The sequence below is a fragment of the Psittacula echo genome, assembly GCF_963264785.1.
Source record: "Psittacula echo genome assembly, chromosome: 2".
Classification (NCBI taxonomy): domain Eukaryota; kingdom Metazoa; phylum Chordata; class Aves; order Psittaciformes; family Psittacidae; genus Psittacula; species Psittacula echo.
The window spans coordinates 6,676,559-6,697,807 of record NC_137737.1 but is presented as its reverse complement, the minus strand read 5'-3'; the positions used below and the strand labels follow the sequence as shown (position 1 = coordinate 6,697,807).

At 41.0% G+C, this 21,249-nt stretch overlaps 1 protein-coding gene across 1 annotated transcript in view; it reads left to right on the top strand.

Moving 5' to 3' along the window:
• Nucleotides 1-21,249, top strand: part of NEK11 (NIMA related kinase 11) — a gene marked incomplete at both ends in the record, with an annotated part of 63,569 nt that overhangs the window by 30,152 nt on the left and 12,168 nt on the right. The window contains 6 exons of the mRNA XM_080610513.1: nt 4,373-4,492; nt 6,545-6,638; nt 7,463-7,598; nt 16,519-16,643; nt 18,675-18,735; nt 21,053-21,149. Coding sequence (XP_080466639.1) covers nt 4,373-4,492; nt 6,545-6,638; nt 7,463-7,598; nt 16,519-16,643; nt 18,675-18,735; nt 21,053-21,149 — 633 coding nt within the window. The remainder of the gene's footprint in view (nt 1-4,372; nt 4,493-6,544; nt 6,639-7,462; nt 7,599-16,518; nt 16,644-18,674; nt 18,736-21,052; nt 21,150-21,249) is intronic.

The window sequence follows — 21,249 nt, the reverse complement described above, 5'->3', positions numbered from 1 at the left end:
AGTATTTTTAACTGTTTTATGGGCAGAGAATACAGAATCATAGAATGGTTTGGGTTGGAAAGGACCTTAAGATCATCCAGTTCCAGACTCCTGCCATGGGCAGGGACACCTCACACTAGACCATGTCACCCAAGGCTCTGTCCAACCTCACCTTGAACACTGCCAGGGATGGGGCAGCCACAGCTTCTCTGGGCACCCTGTGCCAGCGCCTCAGCACCTTATATCTAACCTGAACTTCCCCTGTTTCAGTCTGAACCCAGCACCCCTTGTCCTATTGCTACAGTCCCTGATGAAGAGTCCCTCTCCAGCATCCTGGTAGCCCCCTTCAGACACTGGAAGCTGCTCTGAGGTCTCCACGCAGCTTCTCTTCTCCAGGCTGAACACCCCCAATGTTCTCAGCCTGTCTCCATACAGGAGGTGCTCCAGTCCCTGATCATCCTCGTGGCCTCCTCTGGACTTGCTCCAACAGCTCCATGTCCTTCTTATGCTGAGGACACCAGAACTGCACACAGTGCTGCAAGTGAGGTCTCATGAGAGCAGAGCAGAGGGGCAGGATCACCTCCTTTGACCTGCAGCTCATGCTGCTGCTCATGCAGCTCACTATATGGTCTGTATATACACACTATGTATAAAATTACAGTCTTGCCAAATAATATAATGTTGTAAACACTTGTGTTGTTCTCATAGTGCTTAATATTTAGAGGAACCCATTCCCCAGAAATACAGAGGAGCCATCACATTAATGAGATGCATGATTAAGATTCAGGGGGGGGAAAAAGGATTGGCTAATCAAGTCTTTTTATTATGCAACTGTGTAAATTGCACATGCATGTAGTTATATGCACACATTAATTCAGTACTCATTGGCACGTAAATTATGACCTTTGTCTTCACATTTTGAAGGTTTAAATCATCATTTTAGTTATGTCATGATAATTTATAGTGCTGCTGTTTGTACAGCTGCTAATTATTAAGTGTGAAAGCCATTGACATTAAACTAAAAGCGTTTATACTTAAACTAATATTCAGCTCATATGTCTGTAGGATACTATTATATTATCTTGTAACTACTGTGAGAAACTAAGACTAGCCATTTTTCTTGGCTCTTACACCAGTAATATTTGCACTTGATCTCTCTTTTAGGCACCGAATACATATGGGAAAAATGAATTGTATTAAATTTCAGTGCTGCACTGATTAAAGCAAATGTCAGCATGGGCAGCTTCATTTTGCCTTTGTAAATGAGCTCTGCAGTTTTGATGGCTGCTCGCCCTCCCCTTTGCTTCCTGTCCCTGAGGTTTCTGTACATGGCTTTGCTCTGTTAGAAGCTAGCGTGCTCAGTATCAGGAGTCTGTGGTCCTGTGTGGATGCACTGGATATCCCTGTTTCTTCTTTCCTAAATAACTGCCAAGACTTCAACAGTGGTTTTTTGTGACCTCTGCTCTTGGAGAGGACCCACAGTTTTGTGGCTGTGGTCACTTTGTAGGTGTTGCCAATTCTGCTGCTCGCAAGCATCCCTTTGGGAGAGGTGACGAGCTTCAGCTTTTCCAAGGTGTTATTTATGGGCTTCAGCTTTTTCAAGGTGTTTCCTATCGGTTGTAGGAAGAAAGCAGAGCAAAGACAGTGTAATTCTACACAGCAAAATCTTCTGTCCATCTTTTTCACCCAGTGTAACTATGGGGAGTGCAGCTGTAAAGCTCTTATCTCTAGAAACTGTGGTTTGGGTTTCCACCCTGTCACTTCTGTTGCTGCTCTCTTTTGTAGACAGATGAGTCCCTGTCTTTTTATTAGTACAAAGTTCTACATTTTGGTATAAATAACTACCTTTAATATAAATAGGTTCTTGAACTTCGCAAGCATAGAATTAAAATGCAACAATAAAGGATACCTGTATTGGCTAGGAGCAACTATCTAATAAATAACAGCAAGTTTTTTGCCTTACTGTTCTGATGGTCTGCTAGAAGTAACCATTTGCTCGTATACTGGGAATAGAGTCAGACAGGTAGATACGCAATAGCCAGGGAGTATTAAATGTATCATTTGTCTATGGCTGCTGTATTGAAGTTGATTCAATTAATTTTGCACAGATTCCTGTCTCTTCAAATTAAATATAGTTAGCTGAAGAGATGTTCCTTAGAGATATATACCTTAAATAGTTTGGGGGCACTGAAATGTTGCCCAAATATTATGCTAACTCTATCTGAATTATATTGGGTATTTAATGCCTATTGAAACATAAAATATCAGAATCTTCACAAAAATTGTAATCCATGCCTTTATTTTGTGGGTACAAGATTTCACGTTCTCTCTTTGAGGAAGCAGTACTTTTACCTGCTAAATACATACACAGACTCCTACAACAGTCTGATAAAGCCACTTTCTATTATTTGTGACATATGCTGTGTTCCATATCTGGTCCATTGTCATTAGTTTGAATGTATTGAGTCCAAATGCACATCATGTATTGACAGAGCTATCATAGGAGGAGGACATTCATGTGTATCCTAGACTCTTTACCTGTTCTTATTTAAAAGTAAGTCTGTGGTCTCTAAGATGAAGAGCAAGTTCTGGCTGCAAACATCATGTTCTTATACGTGTGCTAAAAGGAAATAGAAAACCAGCAGCTTCCATGCAGAGGTTCAGAGTTCCTAATAATTGTGGAGCAATGGATGACAATTGGTTTTGTTTGAGCATGGAAATTTACCTTGAGGTTTTCAAATTCAGGGCATCAGTTTGACCACAAAACAATATCGGAGGAGAAGCTTCGCTGTAAACTATCTTCAGATGTGTTTCAGTCTGATTATTTTTGGCACAATGTTTGGAATATGAATAAAATCATCATCTTATTATGACTTCCGCTGTATTTGTGAGAATGTTACCTGTTTGTATGGCTACTGGTAGCAAAATGCCAAATAATTGCTGCAATCCCAGCTCTAAACAGGAAGCCAAATGAAATTAAAGTACCTGAGAAATGGTAGAGAGCAGAAAATTGGAGGAGAAATAACTTGAACATAGTGAATTTCCCACACCTGCTGTAATGAAGCAATACTGCAGTCTGAGTGAGTGTACAAGGAGCTGCTTGTTATGGTGTACTCCTTAATCACTGCTACTTTATATTTATGATTCTTCTTTTCTTACCAGGCAGTATTTTTTGCCATGTATAGTTGAATCTAGTTTCTTCTGGTAAAGGCCTCTAATGGCTTCCTTTATTCCAGTCCCATGCAAGTCATACATTTTGAATAATGAAGTATAAAACCGCACAAGTTCAGTTTCGACTTCGATGCAAAATAGTTTTTTCCCCCAAGAGATTTTTATAATTTAAATTAGATTTTTTTATAGGGGACAAGAAATATGTCTACATTATTCATACTTGAAGACTTGGTTCCATACTTATGAATAATTGAACTCTTCTTTGTCCTTAGCCTTTCATATTTCACACTAATATTTGTATCTTTACACTCTTTCCCTCTATAGTCAACATTTGAAAAGCATAATGAGAACTTCTCATTTATTAAAATCCTGATTTCAGAATGGTAGTCCAGAAGGAGTGTTACAATTTGTGTGGTAACAAAACTGGGCTCTTAGATGATCAGAAGTGAGTTTATCTCAGAAGAGCAAGAATAGTAACTTGAAATGAATACTTGGTATCATAAATACATGGTATAATAAATATCTATTGGTGTAAGGGAAACGTGACTGCTGAGGCATTTCAAACTATGGTTTGAGATATGTAATTACTGCAGGACGGGAGATAAAACTCTGAGATTAATATCCATCTTCCGATACAGGACTCTCCTCTGTTGATAAACGCAGCTGAGATACATATGCCAATAATTCATGCTCAGCTTTCAGAGATGGTCTATGGAGACCATTTTACCGGTGAATTATTATTGATTAGGACCAGAAATTCGAGAGGCCAACATGATAATTATATCTCTCATGAAAGACACATTAATGTTCTCCTCTTCTCTAGACAGCTTGTTACAGTCAATGTAAAATGTATGGGTTATGTTGGTTTTTCTGTTGTTCTCATTTAAAGACTGCCTTCGTACTTGGAATATGCTCAGTAATGAAGCCTGACAGGGTAAATATTTCACTGTGCTTCAGCATTTATTCTTTTCAGGAGCTGAGTTTATTTTTTTTGCCATTTTCACCTGAGATGCCGGAACTGATTCACTCCCTTCATGAGTCTCAGTTTACATTCATCTGAACAGAGACATTTGCTTTCCAAATGAAAGCCTATTTAATCTGTTCTAGAACCTGTGGATTTCTAATTATTCCAGTTGAAATGTCAACTATGTTTCAATATCAAATCAAAGTAATGATATTTACAGTTTTATATTAAGATGGGCTTGCATGTATTCAATTCCAGGCAGAGGAAAGTTCATCTGCAAACTCTGCAGGATCTGTCTGAAGTACAGAAGATGACACCACGGGAACGCATGAGGCTGAGGAAGTTAAATGCTGCCGATGAGAAAGCAAAGAAGTTGAAGTAAGTTGAGCGTATCGCTTGCATTGTGCCCTAGCCATGCACTTTACCCATCCAGCAGCCTAAGCAGACAGTTAGAACTGTCAAGGCAAAAACAGAAATAGAAAAGGTCTTCGGCTATTCAAAGTGAAAGGGGATTTTTGGATGAGTTAAAGAATTTTATGTAGAACAAAAAAGAAAATCAGAACATTAGCCCCAAACTGGTACTTCGAGCACTGTGTTTCTGGTTAAATAAATGTATGAGAGATCTTCAGATGTGTTACAATAGGAGACTTTTTCTTAATGACTTGGTATTTTAAGGATTGCACAATTAGAGGAGCTGGACATTCAGTTACAATCCAGCTTTTGTCAGTTGATTTGGCCGAAGAGATTTGCCAATAGATGTTAAAAGCTCAGAGGATAGTCTTATCAGATGGGCAGATGAGGGTATTGGACATGTTATAAAGGCTTTATGTTTTATGTTTTTTTATTGAGTAACACATAATAAAGGGGGGGATTTGAAGGAGAATAAGTACCGTTTCTGAGTGGAATATGAGAAACAGGTGGAAGGCTACATGTCTATGCATGGGTTCGTTTTCTAAATAAAGAGAAGAATATGCTGTTTTGATGACACACTTGAGCTTTTCACAGTTAGAAATATCCAATGTTTCATTTGGCATGAATGAAAATGGGAAAAGCACCACATTAAGTTTTAATTTTTAATGGTTTCTTCAAAAGCATTTTTGCAAAGTGCAATGTAAATGAACAAATGTTTACTTATTTATAGAGGGTAACAGAGGGAATACTTATTCTTGATTGCAAGAATCAGCATCTTAACCCTGTTGTGCCAAAGCAAGTCATCAGTTCAGTAAAGCAATGATGTCCTAGTACAGAAGAATATTGTCAGGTGACATGAAGTCTAAACTTACAGCCTAAGGAACTCTGCAGCTACCTAGGCCTGCAAATCAAAAGTAACCGCAGTTGAGCAGAAGTGCTCTGTAAAATCACATCTGAGCATTACTTGTGCCAACTTGTGATGTCCCTACCCAAAAGTTACAAACAGAAGAACTAAAGGCGTGAATTTCCCTTTGGAAAATACCAATGGCCTGATGAGCATTTATGTCTGTCTGTCTGACACTTACTATTGCATTTGATACTGGAGATGGTGTGTAAATTTATTCTCATTTAAAAGAAGTCTTCTTGAATTGAAACCACTGTCTGAAAAGTATTAAATTCAACACCTCTTCTACATGGTGTTTTCAGTAATGTGGTAGGCAAATTTTTGTACTTATATGAATTTTATAAATAGGAAGTCTGTCTCACTTTTTGCAAATGGTGTTCTAGTTTGCTTTTCATTTTCTTTGCTTTCTTGCATTTTAGTGTGTTCTGGTTAGATTTTTTCCCCAGAAAAAAATGAATATATTTATTTTGTAATATAAAGGCAACATATGAATCTTCAAACCTTGTTCTCAGTCATGAACCTTTAAAATGGATCTGCGTTTAGCTCTGGGTTGTTGCCAGCTGACTCTAGCTGCCAGCATGTGAAGCATTGCAAAAGCAGTACCTTCTCTGATTAGAGATCTGCTTTCAGCAGTGCAAATCTAGAGATGGATGGGAAGGGAGTATAGTGATGGAAACTGAAAGACCTACTTAACATAGCAGCTGGCTTAAGTAGTCCCAACAGAAAAACACAGTTGACAACTCTTTCCACATGAAGTGTTCACAGCACACAAATGTTGCATGCCTTGTGTTCACCTGAAAGGTCCCTAAATGGTGCAAGAAGGTCCAAAGAGTTTAAAATCTTTGGAACAACCAAAAAAGACCGGGACTAATAATTTAGTATTTCTCAATTATATTATACAAGTTGTGACCCAAAAATATAATAGTGTTTCGGAATTAAGGCCTGAAATCTCTTTGTGAGTTCACCAAAAGTAACCTTGAGATGATCAGATGCCTTGAACAGTTGGCACCATGGGAGTCTGATTATGGAATTTGGTTTTCCACAACTACGTTTAGAAGATCCCTTTGTCTGCTCCCTGATACCACATCCTAACCAGAAATATTCTGGATTTACAGACAGCTGGCAGAGGAAAAATATCAAGAAAATATAAAGAAAATGCAAGAATTCAGGTCCCGTAATGTTCAGCAGCTGAATGTTGATGTCCTATTTGTAAGTAATGGGCTATTGCTTTGGAAGCCTTGTTTATGCACATTCGGTGTACAATACTTCTCTGTTTCCCACATGTTTTCTTTAGCACGAGAGACAGAGTCCTGTTCTGAGACTAATCATTTGAAAGTGCATCAAAGTCTGGACCACAAGGTACACTGGCTGTACCTTGTGGATCTGTGATGAGGGAAAGTACATTCACTTATTCAGATATGGTTTGACATACTCTGTATTCATTGCTCAATTTTCTGTTATTAAGTCGCCCTTGAATCTAAATCTGCTATGTGGTATAGACTTACTTAGAGTCTGTATGATATCAGAGGTCAAAATACATTCAATTTCAACGTAAGTTTAGAATTGTAATCCTTTAAACACTGTAATTTGGCAGGGCTATGGGTTCTTTTCATTTGATTAGTTGAGAATATTAACATTTCAACTGGCTTTTTATGAAGAATGAAGTCTTGGAATGACTCCCAGTGTAAGCTTTAAGCTATCTCTAAAAGAAGACAGGCCTGTTCAATTGTACCACCACATTTTATCACAGAGAACAGCGTCAGTTTGGAAATATTCAGTGAAAGCATCACAGAAATAATGAGACATTACGTAGTTTTTTTTCTCCTACCTCTTCTTTCATATTCACTCTAGCTTCTATTTACCATTGTGTTTGGAGAAAATAACATGTTCGATGTGTCCCTACTATATGGCTGAATCAGTATTGATCCTAATACAGGTCCCAGCAATTGTGTAGCTTAGGACAACCACTATATTGTGATCCTGCTGAAAGCTCTAACTCTACCTATTTCCCCATGCTGCTTCATTTGACTAAGGAATCTGATGGGCAGACTTCAAAACCTCCAATTCATTCTCAACCAGCCATTACATGCGACTATACGTTCACAGCGCATGATGAACCAAGGGGAAATGAGTCAAGTCAACTCTGCGTGTCTGAATTTACAGACCATGGTAAGAATTCCAAATTTGATGTTGAAATAGAACTTCCTATCATGAGATATGCTGACTTAGAAAGAAATAGCTTTAACTTTACACATATGAAATGACCTGTGTTAGAAAAGCATTTCCTGAATCATCTCTTCAGTGCAAAAATGAGAAGAATTCAGAGCATTAGCACCTTCGATACACCTTGATGCCATTTGCTTTATCTGTAATGATGAGAGAAGCAGATGGAAACTCCTTAAACAGTGCTTATCGATACTGCCATCAAATACCTATTGTCTAAAGAGTATGAAGTACTGTATAACATGTACTTTTCTCTAGAGAGATGACCAGATAGTCAAGCTTTTCAAAAAGGGTCAGGAGAATCTTTTTAAGAGCACATTTACAAGTGTTGTTTCTCCAGTGTTCTGGAATAGTATCATACTTTCAAATACTTAAGAACCACTGTGTAACCATTATATTGGTGGAACATTTGTAATCAGGTTAGAATCTTGCAAGAACGCGTTAATATACTTTGAAGTATGAAAACTACTTTTGCTACTAGCTCTGCCTTCTAATGTTTGTTTAAGCACATCTATGATGGTATATGCGAATAAATACAAGGCATCAACATTAGTTTGTGGTGGAGGTGGGGCTTTTTAGTAGCAAGTGTCTTTTTTTGTTCAATATAGCTTCATTTATGTCTATGTGGTTGGCTTGATATTCCGCAGTATAAGGAGGGATGACCTGTGTAGGAGAGAACCCAGCTGCTAGAAATACATCCTAAGGGGAGGATGGATGTATTTCAATTGCTTGCAAATAGAGGACCAGAAGAAAGCAGTAAATGTGGGTGGGAGATGTACCAGATACCTAAACCAAGATACCTAAATAGAAACAGAAAAACATGCATGAAAAGAAAGAAACTGATGTTTTTGCCTTTAGAGGTCATTAAACTATTAAACTATAATGACAGAAATTAGATGCATTTATATTTGTGATGCAGAAGCTGGGTCAATCCATTGTATGAAACTGAATGCATGTTTAATTGCTTTTGCCAAAGCCTCTGACATTGAAGTGGTGGGTTCATGGCAGAAAAGCATTATGGATAGGCAAAAGAAATTACATAGTTTCTCTTTGCTTTGTGAATAACTTGTTATTCCTGAAACTGGCGTCAAAGCTGTTACTTACACTATTCAGTACTCACACTCTTCTTTAAACATTTCAGTGCAATCGTGCATGTCCATCAACTTCATCAGGGACTGTAGTGATAGGACAAGGGGTGATGGGTTCAAACTGAAACAGGAGAAGGTCAGGTTAGATATAAGGCAGAAGATCTACCCAGAGAAGAACTGTGCCCAGAGAAGCTGTGGCTGCCCCATCCCTGGCAGTGTTCAAGGCCAGGTTGGACAGGGCTTGCAGCAACCTGGTCTAGTGTGAGGTGTCCCTGCCCATGGCAAGGGGTTGGAACTGGATGATCTTAAGGTGCTTTCCAACCCAAACCAGTCTGGGATTCTATGATAAGGAACTAGTGACATGAAAAGAAGAGACAGCCTCAAGCTGCACCAGGGCAGGTTTAGATGGAGCTGAGGAACAATTCCTTCCCCAGAGGGTGCTCAGGCATTGGAACAGGCTGCCCAGGGCAGGGCTGCAGTCACCGTCCCTGCAGGTGTTCACACACCGTGGAGACGAGGCCTCAGTGCCATGGGTTAGTGGTGGCCTCGGCAGTGCTGGGGAACGGTTGGACTGGATGAGCTTAAAGGGCTTTTCCAACCTGGTTGATTCTGTGATTCTATTTATGTACAGAGACAAAGCATGAGAGGGAGAAAGGAATTGCTAAAAGGCGTTGTTAACAAAAATGAATAGCAAGAAAGAACATATTTACCTTGATTTTCTGAGTGGTTTGTTTTCTCTGTCTCCTGGGGAAGGGGTTCCTCCTGATTTTTCTAGTTGTCATGTATACAGATAGGGGAGCTCTGGCAGGCAGTGACAATGAAAATGACACCGTGCTGCCTTTCAAGCACCTTTTAAAGTCCGGCAAATCAAAACATTTTCCAAATATCCAGAAATTCTTTTATTACCAATGGACGAATGAAGAGAAAGAACAAGATAGTGATGTAGTCAATAACGGGAGCATTTAGTGAGCTTTGGGAGCCATTTCCTTTATGCACAATGAGGCCCTGTTATTGTAAAGGTTGCCCTATTATTTGCCCAGTTTCCAGCAGGAACAGAGCAAGAACTGTAAATTAGAGGAAAACTTATCATGAAGCTACCTTATGCCATCAGCTCTGGAGGTAGTTCTTGAGTTCTTATTGTATGTTTTGATCATTCAGAGCATACTTTCAACTAAAACCTCAGTTTTCCTGCTGAATCCGAGCGAGACTGCCTGATGCTTTCCCTCTCAGTCTGATGACAGCATTAGGAAGTAAAGAGTCCATGTGTTAAAGCAAAAAGATGGTCATTTGCTTCTCTTCAAGATTCACTTCAAGAAATGCCATTTTTAAGACATAGACTGAGGATTATCTTTACAACTGGGAGTTACTGAAAGAGTAGAAAACAAATAGGAATGATTCGGATCCAAAGTGGCGTAAGCAGCTGTGAGTCTGGTCATAGCAAAGATGTGAAATGCACTTAATTCAGATGTAAGCAGTAATGTCAGTTATATGTTGAGCAAGTACAAAAACAAGTAAATGATTGCAACCAAGCAAACCCAGGGAAAAGGTATTGAGACCTTAAACACCTGGATGAAATGAAGTGGTGAAAGTCATCGTATTTACTACATTGCAGGGGCACACTTTGCGCTGTGGAGCAGACAAAATAGCAGGAGAACATAAACCTATTCACTGAGGTCGGTTTCTCATTTCCTCCAGCCAGTTGCCCGACAGTGACATGCACTGCAAGCTAAGCTGGTAGAAACTGCAACCTGATTCAGTATTTACAGCTGCTTTCTGAGCAAATTGGAGTTGGAACTCCAATTGCAACTGTTGGAACTGATTGGAACCGGCAGTTGGAACTGGCTCCAGCTTCCTATGTCACCCTAATTTGGCCCAGCTCCCCAGAAGAAGTCTCCACGCAGCCATGCACCCAAATAAGCTCTCCGAAGGCAACAATTCTAGGGAACAATTCCTTAAACAAGGAGAATAAAGCTTCAGTCAAATAAGAAAGAGTGGGGGGGGGGGGGGGAGTGGGGGTGCTGAAGAGAAGTGGAGAAGTCAGTGTTTTATTTTCCCCTTTGTGGCTAAACCTTTACGGTACAATTTCTCATTCAGGATGATGTAGCTCAGGGAAACATGCCTATGTTTTCAACCTCTCTCCTAGTGACAGTGCTTCAGTTCTTTCCATTTTCTCCCTCGAAGGCAGAAATCCCTTTCTTTTTCCTCCCTCTGTGATAATGGATGCACTGTTCTGAAGAGTGCTGGTCAGCCCTGTTCACCTCCTCCTTTTGCCTGTGGCTTGTGAAAACGTGTGCACATTGCAGGGGCATACAGAAACGGGCACGCTTCTGCTAACCTTTGGAGTGTGTATGTTGGATACGCGCTAATAGATCTGGGGTAATTCTAAGCAGTTTGTTTGTGAAGCATCATGTAACCACAGAAACATATCTGAGGTCGGAAGGGAATGCTGGCAGTCTAGTCCACCCCCTGCAGCTGCAGATGCAGAAGAGGAATGCTTTGCTCTGCTCCTGCCTCATTCCCCAGCATGGCTCATGTACAAAGCCATGCAGGGCAGCAGTGCAGATGTCTGTGTCCTGGCCACCTCTCTTGACTTTTCAAGCTCTTTGTAGCAGTATGTGGTAACAGAGCTGTGGTACTGATGCTTTTTAGTGTCTTGGTTCATGTCACCGTAACATTAAGAGTGCATTGTCTTATGACAGTATATGTTTGTCAGAGCAGTTGAATGATCTGCTCCTCACATTGCTGTCTGTAGCAGTGTGCAGACTAAGGACTGTAGCTACGTGGAACTATAGGATTCTTTTCCTTTAGATGGGAAAGTGCCAGCTGAGAAAATCTGCCTTTTCCAGAGATGCGATGAAGCCTTGGGATTAAAAAAGCACAATAGTCCCTAAAAGCTGAGTTTTACTTTGTTTCTGTGAATACAAATGGTGAAAATGAACATATGCTATACCATTCTATTTTCCTTTTTCTTCTTTTCCCTTTCTTAAGTAAAAGAGGCCTTACTTACTGTCTGCATGCACTGGAAGATGAGAATGCTGCATCAAGGCACCAGTTATACATATAGCTTCAAGACAAGAGAAAATTAAAGATATTTATCAAAGCATTTTCATGTTATTGCCAAGTTGCCATGCTCCCTGAAACAAGCTTTTGGTGGATTTAAGCAAAATATTGCAAGTATCACATTCCTTTGTTTTCTGCATAGCTTGCCTTCTTGGGAAATAACTGTGCATTTATGATGTTTTTAAATAACGGGGTTTTATCTTTCCTTCCACTATTAGCATCATGTTAATATAGAAAGGAATCTAAAGGGAATGTTATTGTTCAAAGCTTCTTTTCTCTCGAATATCTAACATCAAGTGTCTCAGTACTATACCACCGAGCAGGGCAGAAGCAATAGCTGGGCTTGCTCTGAGTGAAGTGCTTTGGAAGGAAATAAAAGGTACTGTGGCTGGCCTTAGAGCAAGATGCACAGCTAGATAAAACAGTGTATTTTCAGACATCAGTTGGCAGATACGAGGGTGTGAGGGGCAGAAGCAGCTGTAGAGACTTTCCTTTGTGTTCCATATGGAGCATGTAAGTGTGCTGTACCAGAGGGAGAGCAGGCACTCAAGGGACGAGTGTATTAAAGCCATGTTTGGCCAGCTGGCATTGTGTTAGAAAACTTTACATTGGATATTACCATTTAGCAAGGGTCTACAAGGAAAGCAGAATTCCTGCCTATACCATGTGTATGCCACATGGGGACTCACTGTGCTTGGGTAGGTCAGGAGTGCTGTGTGAGCAAGGGGGTCCAATGGGCTACAGTGTCAGGACCTTCTTAAACATGATGCTGTTCTCCTGGACCAGGTTTTGAAACAAAGAAGTACCCTGGTTTCGGCAGCAGTGCTTTCTTTCCGGTTTTGACATGATAGACTTGATGTTCACTTCACTAGCACTGATTTTTCTTACCCAAATACTTTCCAGGCATGAATAGGTTTAATTTCTGTTTTATGTCAGTACAAAGGGCATGCTAGGCTTTGCGAAGGCATGGCAACAAAAGTCAACCAGATCTAGTCCAAAGAGCATCATTTTCGTTAAAGCTACTCCTCTGAAAGTGCAAACCGAGGAGTTTTCTTCCATGCTACATTACTAAGGTGTGCAGCTGAACTGGTAATATTCAGGGATGGTGGGAGTAACTGGCCTTTTGCTATGTGGTTAGTGGAAACTGGAGGTGTATATGGATATCCAATGGGAAAACTCAGATAGCAAATATTCTGGAGGATGGACTGCAGATGTGGAAATGGAAGCATATGGGCTCCAACCTTCCCTGACAGTGCCTTCCCTGAGCTGGAAATACCAACTCAAGTTACCTGCAGTTAGATGTCACTAGGACAGCACGGGTACGGCTTGTCATGTGGATTTATGGTATATCTGCTGTGCTAAAGCCATCTTATGTGTTCTTGAAATTCATCTGCTCATAGGTCTCAACTACGTAAGCTGTTCTGTATGCAAATTAATTCTGCAGAGAACCAGAGATGTGCCTTTGCATCTGTAGCATGCAGAGGACTAGGAGTTGACTCTGCTTAGTAGCACCCAAAGAACTATTATATGGAGCCAGATAGTCTAAATGAAAACATGGATGTTTTGAAAGCACCTTCTTTAAAGATGCTTGTCATGAAACCAGGAGGTTGTAAGGACCTGTATATGGGGCTAAATCCCAAGTTCCCATCCACTGGACAAGCTGTATTCTTTCAGAAATGGCACTTGGAATGGTTTCTAAATCACAGCTGGTAAACTTATGTACCCTGGAACATCAGTAGCGTCTGAACTAGCATTGAGAAGTGTATTACTGAGCTTGGATTAGCTGGCCATATATGAACAGCTGTCAAAGCAATTTAACAAATGGTGAGCAATTCTGACAAGGATACAAAAGCTGGCTTGGAAGTGGGATACAGCCAGTGCCAGCCTTTCCACATAGTTTGGAGGCACCAGCAGTTTTGGATGCTCATGGGCTACTCACAAGGTATAGAGCTTTACCTTAGCCAGAGCAGGCATTTTTAAGTTGCAGTTATGAGTAAAAAGACTGATTCTGATACCTTGTTTGGCTGGGAAGGGGAGGATTTTTAGTGCTTTTACTACTTTTAAGTACAACAGCAAACAGATGCAGAATGTGGGAGAAGACAACTCAGAGAACACTAGTGTAGTCCAAGGTTTGTGTTATCATAAATAGGCTGTTTCATATGTATTTGAATGAATAAATACACATAGATAGAATGCAGATGAACCTACTAAAATTAGACTAATCACAGAAATGACAGTGTCTCTGCAAGAAAGAAAAATGACTTCATTCTGCCTGGAAAAAGAGATGGATCTTCATTTTACAGCGTTGGGGGTTTGGTTGGTTGGTTTTTGCGTTTGTTGGTTTGGGTTTTTTTCAAAATAAGAAAGCTGAAGAATAGAAACAGGAAGAATTAGAAATGGTGGCAGTGGAATATGGGGCTGTTTTGCAGCTTCTGTAAGTATCTTCCAGTGTGTGAAGGGGGCTACAAGGATGCTGAGGAGGGACTCTTCATCAGGGACTGTAGTGATAGGACAAGGGGTGATGGGTTCACACTGAACCAGGGGCAGTTCAGGTTAGATCTAAGGCAGAAATTCTTCCCTGTGAGGGTGCTGAGGCGCTGGCACAGGGTGCCCAGAGAAGCTGTGGCTGCCCCATCCCTGGCAGTGTTCAAGGCCAGGTTGGACACAGGGGCTTGGAGCAACCTGGTCTAGTGTGAGGTGTCCCTGCCCATGGCAGGGGGTTGGAACTGGATGAACTTTAAGGTCCTTTCCAACCCAAACCATTTTATGATCTTAAAACGGAGAAACCTGAGTGAAAATGTGTGAGAAATTTGGAGGTAAATCAAGCTTATAATAAAAGAAAGTGGTTTTTACAATCCTTTGGTGGCAGTAGATGTCAGAGATCGTATCTCAGTGGGAGAGCTCGGCCACCTGGTGCTGCAGATAAACACATTTTCACTGAGTTCTCTTTCCTACACCTTAAATATTAGAAATATTCTTCCTGCCCAGACTCCAAGGTCTTTTGTTGGATTTTGATTGTATTCCCCTTTGAGTCCTTCTTTTGATATTTTTTTTAATTCATGTGACTCAAGTAAAAAATGTATTAAGCATTTTTTATGTCTTATTGTTTGAATTGGATTTCTTTCAATACAGCTTAAGTTGGTTTATATTTCTTTCAAGAGGTACGTTTAATTGGGGAGAATGGCACAAATCAGCAGTAGCTAAAGCTATGATGATTTATGAGAACTGAATATTAAGCGTTTTGTATTTTCTTAGAATCATAGAATGGTTTGGGTTGGAAAGGACCGTAAGATCATTCAGTTCCAACCCCCTGCTATGGGCAGGGACACCTCACACTAAACCATGTCACCCAAGGCTCTGTTCAACCTGGCCTTGAACACCGCCAGGGATGGAGCATTCACAGCTTCCCTGGGCAACCCATTCCAGTGCCTCACCACCCTTACAGTAAATAATTTCTTCCTTATATCCAATCTAAACTTCCCCTGTTTAAGTTTGAACCCATTCCCCCCTGTTCTGTCACTTCAGTCCCTAATGAAGAGTCCCTCCCCAGCATCCTCTCATCTTCAACTAACATTTCTTGTAATCATGCCAGGCAAAGACAGAGAGCAGACATTTTCCTTTTGAAAACTGCTAGCATAAAAACATTGTTCCTGGGCTTGGATGTAGCTTATCTTGATAAGACAGTAAGGGACTGCCTAAAATCAAAGCATGGCGCTTAGCTCTCCTGGAGTATCTCTCTCTGAATGCTTAGGGCTATTGATGGGATGTCTGGCCAGCCAGGCTCCCTTGTCTTCTGATCCTGCCTCTTGCTGCTGAGCCATGTCTCCTGTGGGCAGCTCTTTGCTTTGCAGCTTTCTGTCTGGAAAAGTGGGAAATGTGCTGTTTTATTCATATAGTCACCACAGTCCAGCCTCTGCTTGGAACTGAACACATGCTTCAGGGCTTCTGCTGAGAAAGGTCTGCTCCCTGAAGCAGATGCAGTCAGGCCTCGAGCTGTTTCACTAACTCCTTACTTACAGAGCCTGGGAGGCTAAAGGATTTTGCCCAGAGCAGAGCGGCTGGAGGGTGCTTTCATGATGTGATGAATGTGTTGAGTTTTAATAACAATTACTGTACTTCATAGGCTCGTTGGCTATGTTAATATTGCACTTACTGCTGTTGCTAAAACTTGTGATAGTCATAAATTCAGAGAGCGTGACACCCAAGTATGCGTAGCTGGGCTTCACCAGTTTCTTCTACTCCGCTTTGCTTTTGCTTCAGGAAAATTCCTCTGTCTCTTAAACATGTGCCTGCTTTGTAACACGTTCCATTTAGCTCAGCAGTTGTGTCCACTACAGGTTACGTTGTTAGAGAAAACCAAACTGGGCCATGATTCCGGTTCACAAAAGCTGCATTCAGTTCCTGCTTTGACTAGATGATTCCATGAGGTCCCTTCCAGCCTGAGTTATTCTCTGGTTCACTGATTTCAGTCCAAAATCAATATAGATGCTTTAAGGTCATTAATTTACACATGATGAGGATCTGATCTTTTGCCAGAGACAGCTTTAGCACTGCTTAGCATGTCATCAAAGATGAACATTTTAATCGGAGAAGCTATCCCTTGATTTCAATCACAGAATGTGTTGCTAGTGACATAACATGGGTGCTATAAAATCCCTTTAATCTTTTTAAGATCATACATTTTTTTCTAAGTGCTATAAAGTCATAATTGTCTTTAGAGATCCCGGAAGACCCAGCAGTAGCAGAAGAATATTACAATGAAGAGTTTGAATCCTGTTCAGAAAGCAGTGAAGAGGAGGAGGATGCGGAAGCGTCGCAGACTGTCTCTAAGCCAAATCACCAGGTATATGTGACCTTTGGGAAAACAGTGTACACTGAATGCTCGTTTTCCATGGGAAAATTAAGCTCCTTCCAAGATTTTGTCCTACTGACATTACTGAAATTGGCTTGTGTTAGGTATGTGTGTTTATATCAATACCATGAATTATATGTGTATGCATATGCCATTCTTCGAAGACATTAATGAGAAGGATTCTCACATTCCTTCAGGACTAAGGATAACACTCCCATGAATGCCTTAGGGTGGATTTTTGTTAGTAAACTTCCTTGTGACTGTAAAGCACTCAGAGTGGGGTTCTGTCATGTGTTACCTATGGGTAAATCGAGTTAAAGCTGGAAGTATACTTCAAGCATAAGCTCTAAGTTCCATCTCTAATTCCTCGGCAATGTCTAGTTGCCACTTCTTCCTCCTGATGTTAGGCTTATTTTTGCGGACAGTGTGAGCTGCAAGACTTGACCAGTGGACCTATAAACTTTCCCAAGAATCTCAGAAAGTGCCAATGGAGAGAAAACTTATTGAAAGGCTTAAAGTAGCTTTATCAGGTGAGGCTGCCACATGAAAGTCTTGGGGATTGCAGCCTGAAGGAGGTTCAAGATTATTGGAAAAGGCACCTAATTTAGATCTGATCAGGATGAGCTGAGCTGCATCTTGTCTCCAATGATCAAGTCTCAGTGAAATCAATGAACTTAAATGCCCAAGTAATTTCTGCAAATTGATCTTTCTAAGGTGTTCAGGAATAATTCATTTCTCCCCTGGGCCCTTGTGTACAGTGCCTCTGAACAGTGCTGTCTGGTTCTGCTTAGGATCATGTATGTTGTCCCTTGTTCATGTGCAAATTTTGCAGAACAGAGTATGATGGGCTCTGCATTTCAGGGAACCAACCAAGCACATTTTCCCTCCTCTCTAAATTATAATTGACTTGCACTGATTTTTGAAAATTTTGGACTAATAGCTCCTTTAAATGTAGTTCTTAAGGCAAAAATAAAATATTTGTGTGAGAAGTCAGAACCTCTACCATAGTAGCACGGAGTCCTGAGATTGTCTCACCAGTTAAACCTGTATCATAGAACCACAGAATGGTTTGGGTTGAAAGGGACCTTAAAGCTCATCCAGTTCCCACCTCCTGCCACAGGCAGGGACACCTCACACTAGACCAGGTTGCTCCAAGCGCCATCCAACCTGGCCTTGAACACTGCCAGGGATGGGGCAGCCACAGCTTCTCTGGGCACCCTGTGCCAGCGCCTCAGCACCCTCACAGGGAAGAACTTCTGCCTTAGATCTAACCTGAACTTCCCCTGTTTCAGTTTGAACCCATCACCCCTTGTCCTATTGCTACAGCCCCTGATGAAGAGTCCCTCTCCAGCATCCTTGTAGCCCCCTTCAGACACTGGAAGCTGCTCTGAGGTCTCCACGCAGCTTCTCTTCTCCAGGCTGAACACCCCCAATGTTCTCAGCCTGTCTCCATATAGGAGGTGCTCCAGCCCCTGATCATCCTCGTGGCCTCCTCTGGACTTGCTCCAACAGCTCCTTGTCCTTCTGATGTTGAGTACACCAGCACTGCACACAGTGCTGCAAGTGGGGTCTCATGAGAGCAGAGCAGAGGGGCAGGATCACCTCCCTCAACCTGCTGCTCACACTGCTTTAGATGCAGCCCAGCACATGGGGGGTTTCTGGGCTCAAGTGCACACTGAAGCCGCTCATGTTCAGTTTCTCTTTGACCAAAAGTTTACTCAATTTACCCTTTGGGGAAGGAATTGTTCCTCATCTCCAGTCTAAACCTCCCCTCGCGCAGCTTGAGGCCCTTACCTCTTGTCCATCCACTTGTTACTTGCGAGAAGAGACCAGATTGGATATAAGGTCATTCCCAAGCCTGATGTTTTAGGAGAAGGCAACAGGAAAAAGTCCTGAGCAATGTAGACTCTTTGTAGTTGAGTGTTGACATTCACTGGTGTAAGCAATAACCTGTATGTCTGTGGGATACTTCTATAAGTTTGTGCTCACACTAATCCTTGTCCTTATTTAATTTTTCCGCAGGACAGTGATATTGAGGCAATGGTCAAGTATCTGGAGAGTGTCCTGAACAGTAGCTCATGGGGTAAGATGATATCTCCTCTTCAAATGTAAGTTATTAGCAGTCTGTATTCATTATATTTCAATTATTTCCATTTTGCAACAAAATAACTCAAAAAATGTGACCTTGAAAATTGCTTCTTCCTTCAGCTACTGCAGAGAAGTATAAATATGCCAAAAGAAAAGGCATACACAGTTAAGTGCTTATGATGAATATAATAGAGCCATAAAGCATGATGGCCAGAAGTGCAGAATGTTCTAACAAAAGCTTTTGATAACTTGGCTTCTGCCATATTCTCTCCAGAGGAAAATATTGAAGGATACAAAAGTTACAGTTTCTGGTACTGGTAGTAATAATAGAAAACTAATTAAAATATTAAAACACAATTTAAAATGATGATCCAAGTTTGGATAATATTTATTTCAGTTTACAGGATCTCATTCCAGGCACAGAAAAATCACTGGGAATTCAAGGTTGCAATTGGATAATAAAATCCCCTACAAATTCTGTCTGTAAATGTAGAGTTTGAAAGCCTGGTTTCTCGCTAAAACAACAAAAGAAAAGCTAAAAAGGAAACTTCTATGAAAGCAGGCTATTTACTGAGGGTGACATGGTCACTGTCCTTGAAGACCATGGGGTTGAGCTGTGCCAGCAGGAGCGTGTATGTAGGTTGCTCTGAAGCCCAGCAGAGTTCCCAAAGGCTCCCAGTGGAACTGCAGTCGTGTTTAGCTGCTCCATTTACACTTGTTCAGCTGGGATAAACCTGACTCAGTATTATCTGAAATTAGAATATGAGCTCTGAAACTAGAATATAGGGAAGCCTGGGAAGTCCTCCTTGTAGAGGTTCCTCCAGTGCCGAGCTCTGTTTCACCCTGCTTGTAAGAAGCATGGGCTGATGGGAAGAGAAAACCAAAGAAGAAAAAGGATGAAAGGAAGTAATCAAAGCTGTGGCCATCATAGTCTTGGAGCCACTGGTCACTTTTTGAAGAAGCAGAGTTCCTTGTTCTGTGTTGACGGATGGGCAGGCAAACTGCTTGAAGCTGGGTGCACAATATGTTATTAATCAAGTATCTGCTTCTAAGAAGATACCTCCAATACAGAAGTTGGTGTGGGGCGTGAGTCACCCCAGGAATAAATCTTGAGGTTTGTTGTAGCAGCAATGGGTAAAGCTCTTAGAAGTTTTTACTTAAGAACTCATTTGTTTTAATGACTAACCACACTTCTGCATCATCCTCCCATCGGTAGTCCTTGCAGCTGCCTCATAATACCCAGAAAATCCTATTTAAATGGAGAGGAAAATAGATACCAGTTTGCTTTTAGAGAATAAGGTTTTTTTGGCCAACTGCAGTTGTAAAGAGTAGACAAAGTATAAGTTATTTAGCCCAGAATCCCAGAAAAAACAAGAAGGATGTCTTTAATAATGAAACGTCAGAGGAGAAGGAGGTGTTGTAGCAAGAAATAAATTGAACCCACTAAGCAGAATGAGTATCCTGAGCTCTCACTACTGTGATATATCCTGTAATAATAGTAATACCAGAATTAGGTGAAGCCTGTGGTTAAATGTATTCTCTTAAGAGAATACAAATATTGTATTTTCCTTAGACCACTGGTGCTCAGGGCATCCATTTTTTATTGCTTCTAAAGCCCCGAAGCTCCACATCTGGACCTTAGTTCCATAGCAACTCAAAGAGCAGCATGCCACCCAGTAAGTCATGAGCATTGATTTGCACAGCACTTGGGGTTTCCTCAGGGCTGCCCTTTAATTTCCCAACGAAACTTCTTTATCAGCCAGCTCATGCTCATTTTTCTCCTGTGCCAATCCTTTTCTTTGACTTACTCAGTTCTTCCCTTCCCTTTTGCATACTCCACGCATTTCTTTATAATTAGAAAAAGAGATCCTACTTTAGCTTTCGATTTAAAGTAATAATCAAGCTAAAGGAGAGGTTTGCCTCTTAGGAAGAAGGTTATTGCTCATCTAACCAAGTGCAAGAACAATGGAGGAAAACTTGTATTGTCTAAGCAAGTTTCATTTTGTTGAATATTTTCCTGTCCCAGCACTTCCTCAAGTGTCTGTGCTTTCTGTTGTAATGTAATTCCGTTTGTGCTACAGAGAAGGAAAATTGTTGTTCCAGTTCTGGCGCCTTTAAGCTATAAATCTACTTGTCCCTCAGAAAGAAGTTTCTCTTAATATGCATTTAATAATCCAGTCCATCTTTAATTAATGTGGCACTACCTTGTGAGAAACCAGAATAGTCGTCCTCCTTCTGACTGCCCTTGACTCTGCAATAGAGCTCAGGGGATGAAGGTGAATAAGGTTATTTGTCTGTGCATTGATTTGTAGGCTCGGGAACTGTCACCGGCGTGTCTCCAGCGGTGCCCCAGGGATCCAGAGCTCTCAACAGCACTATGGCTGAGACCAAACTGAAACGCATGAGGGAGTAAGTAACATATTTATGTGTTACCAATATTCAGACACAGAGGATTGATTTGAAAAAATACAGAACATAGCAAGGAAAACCATGTGTTGTTTCCCCACCC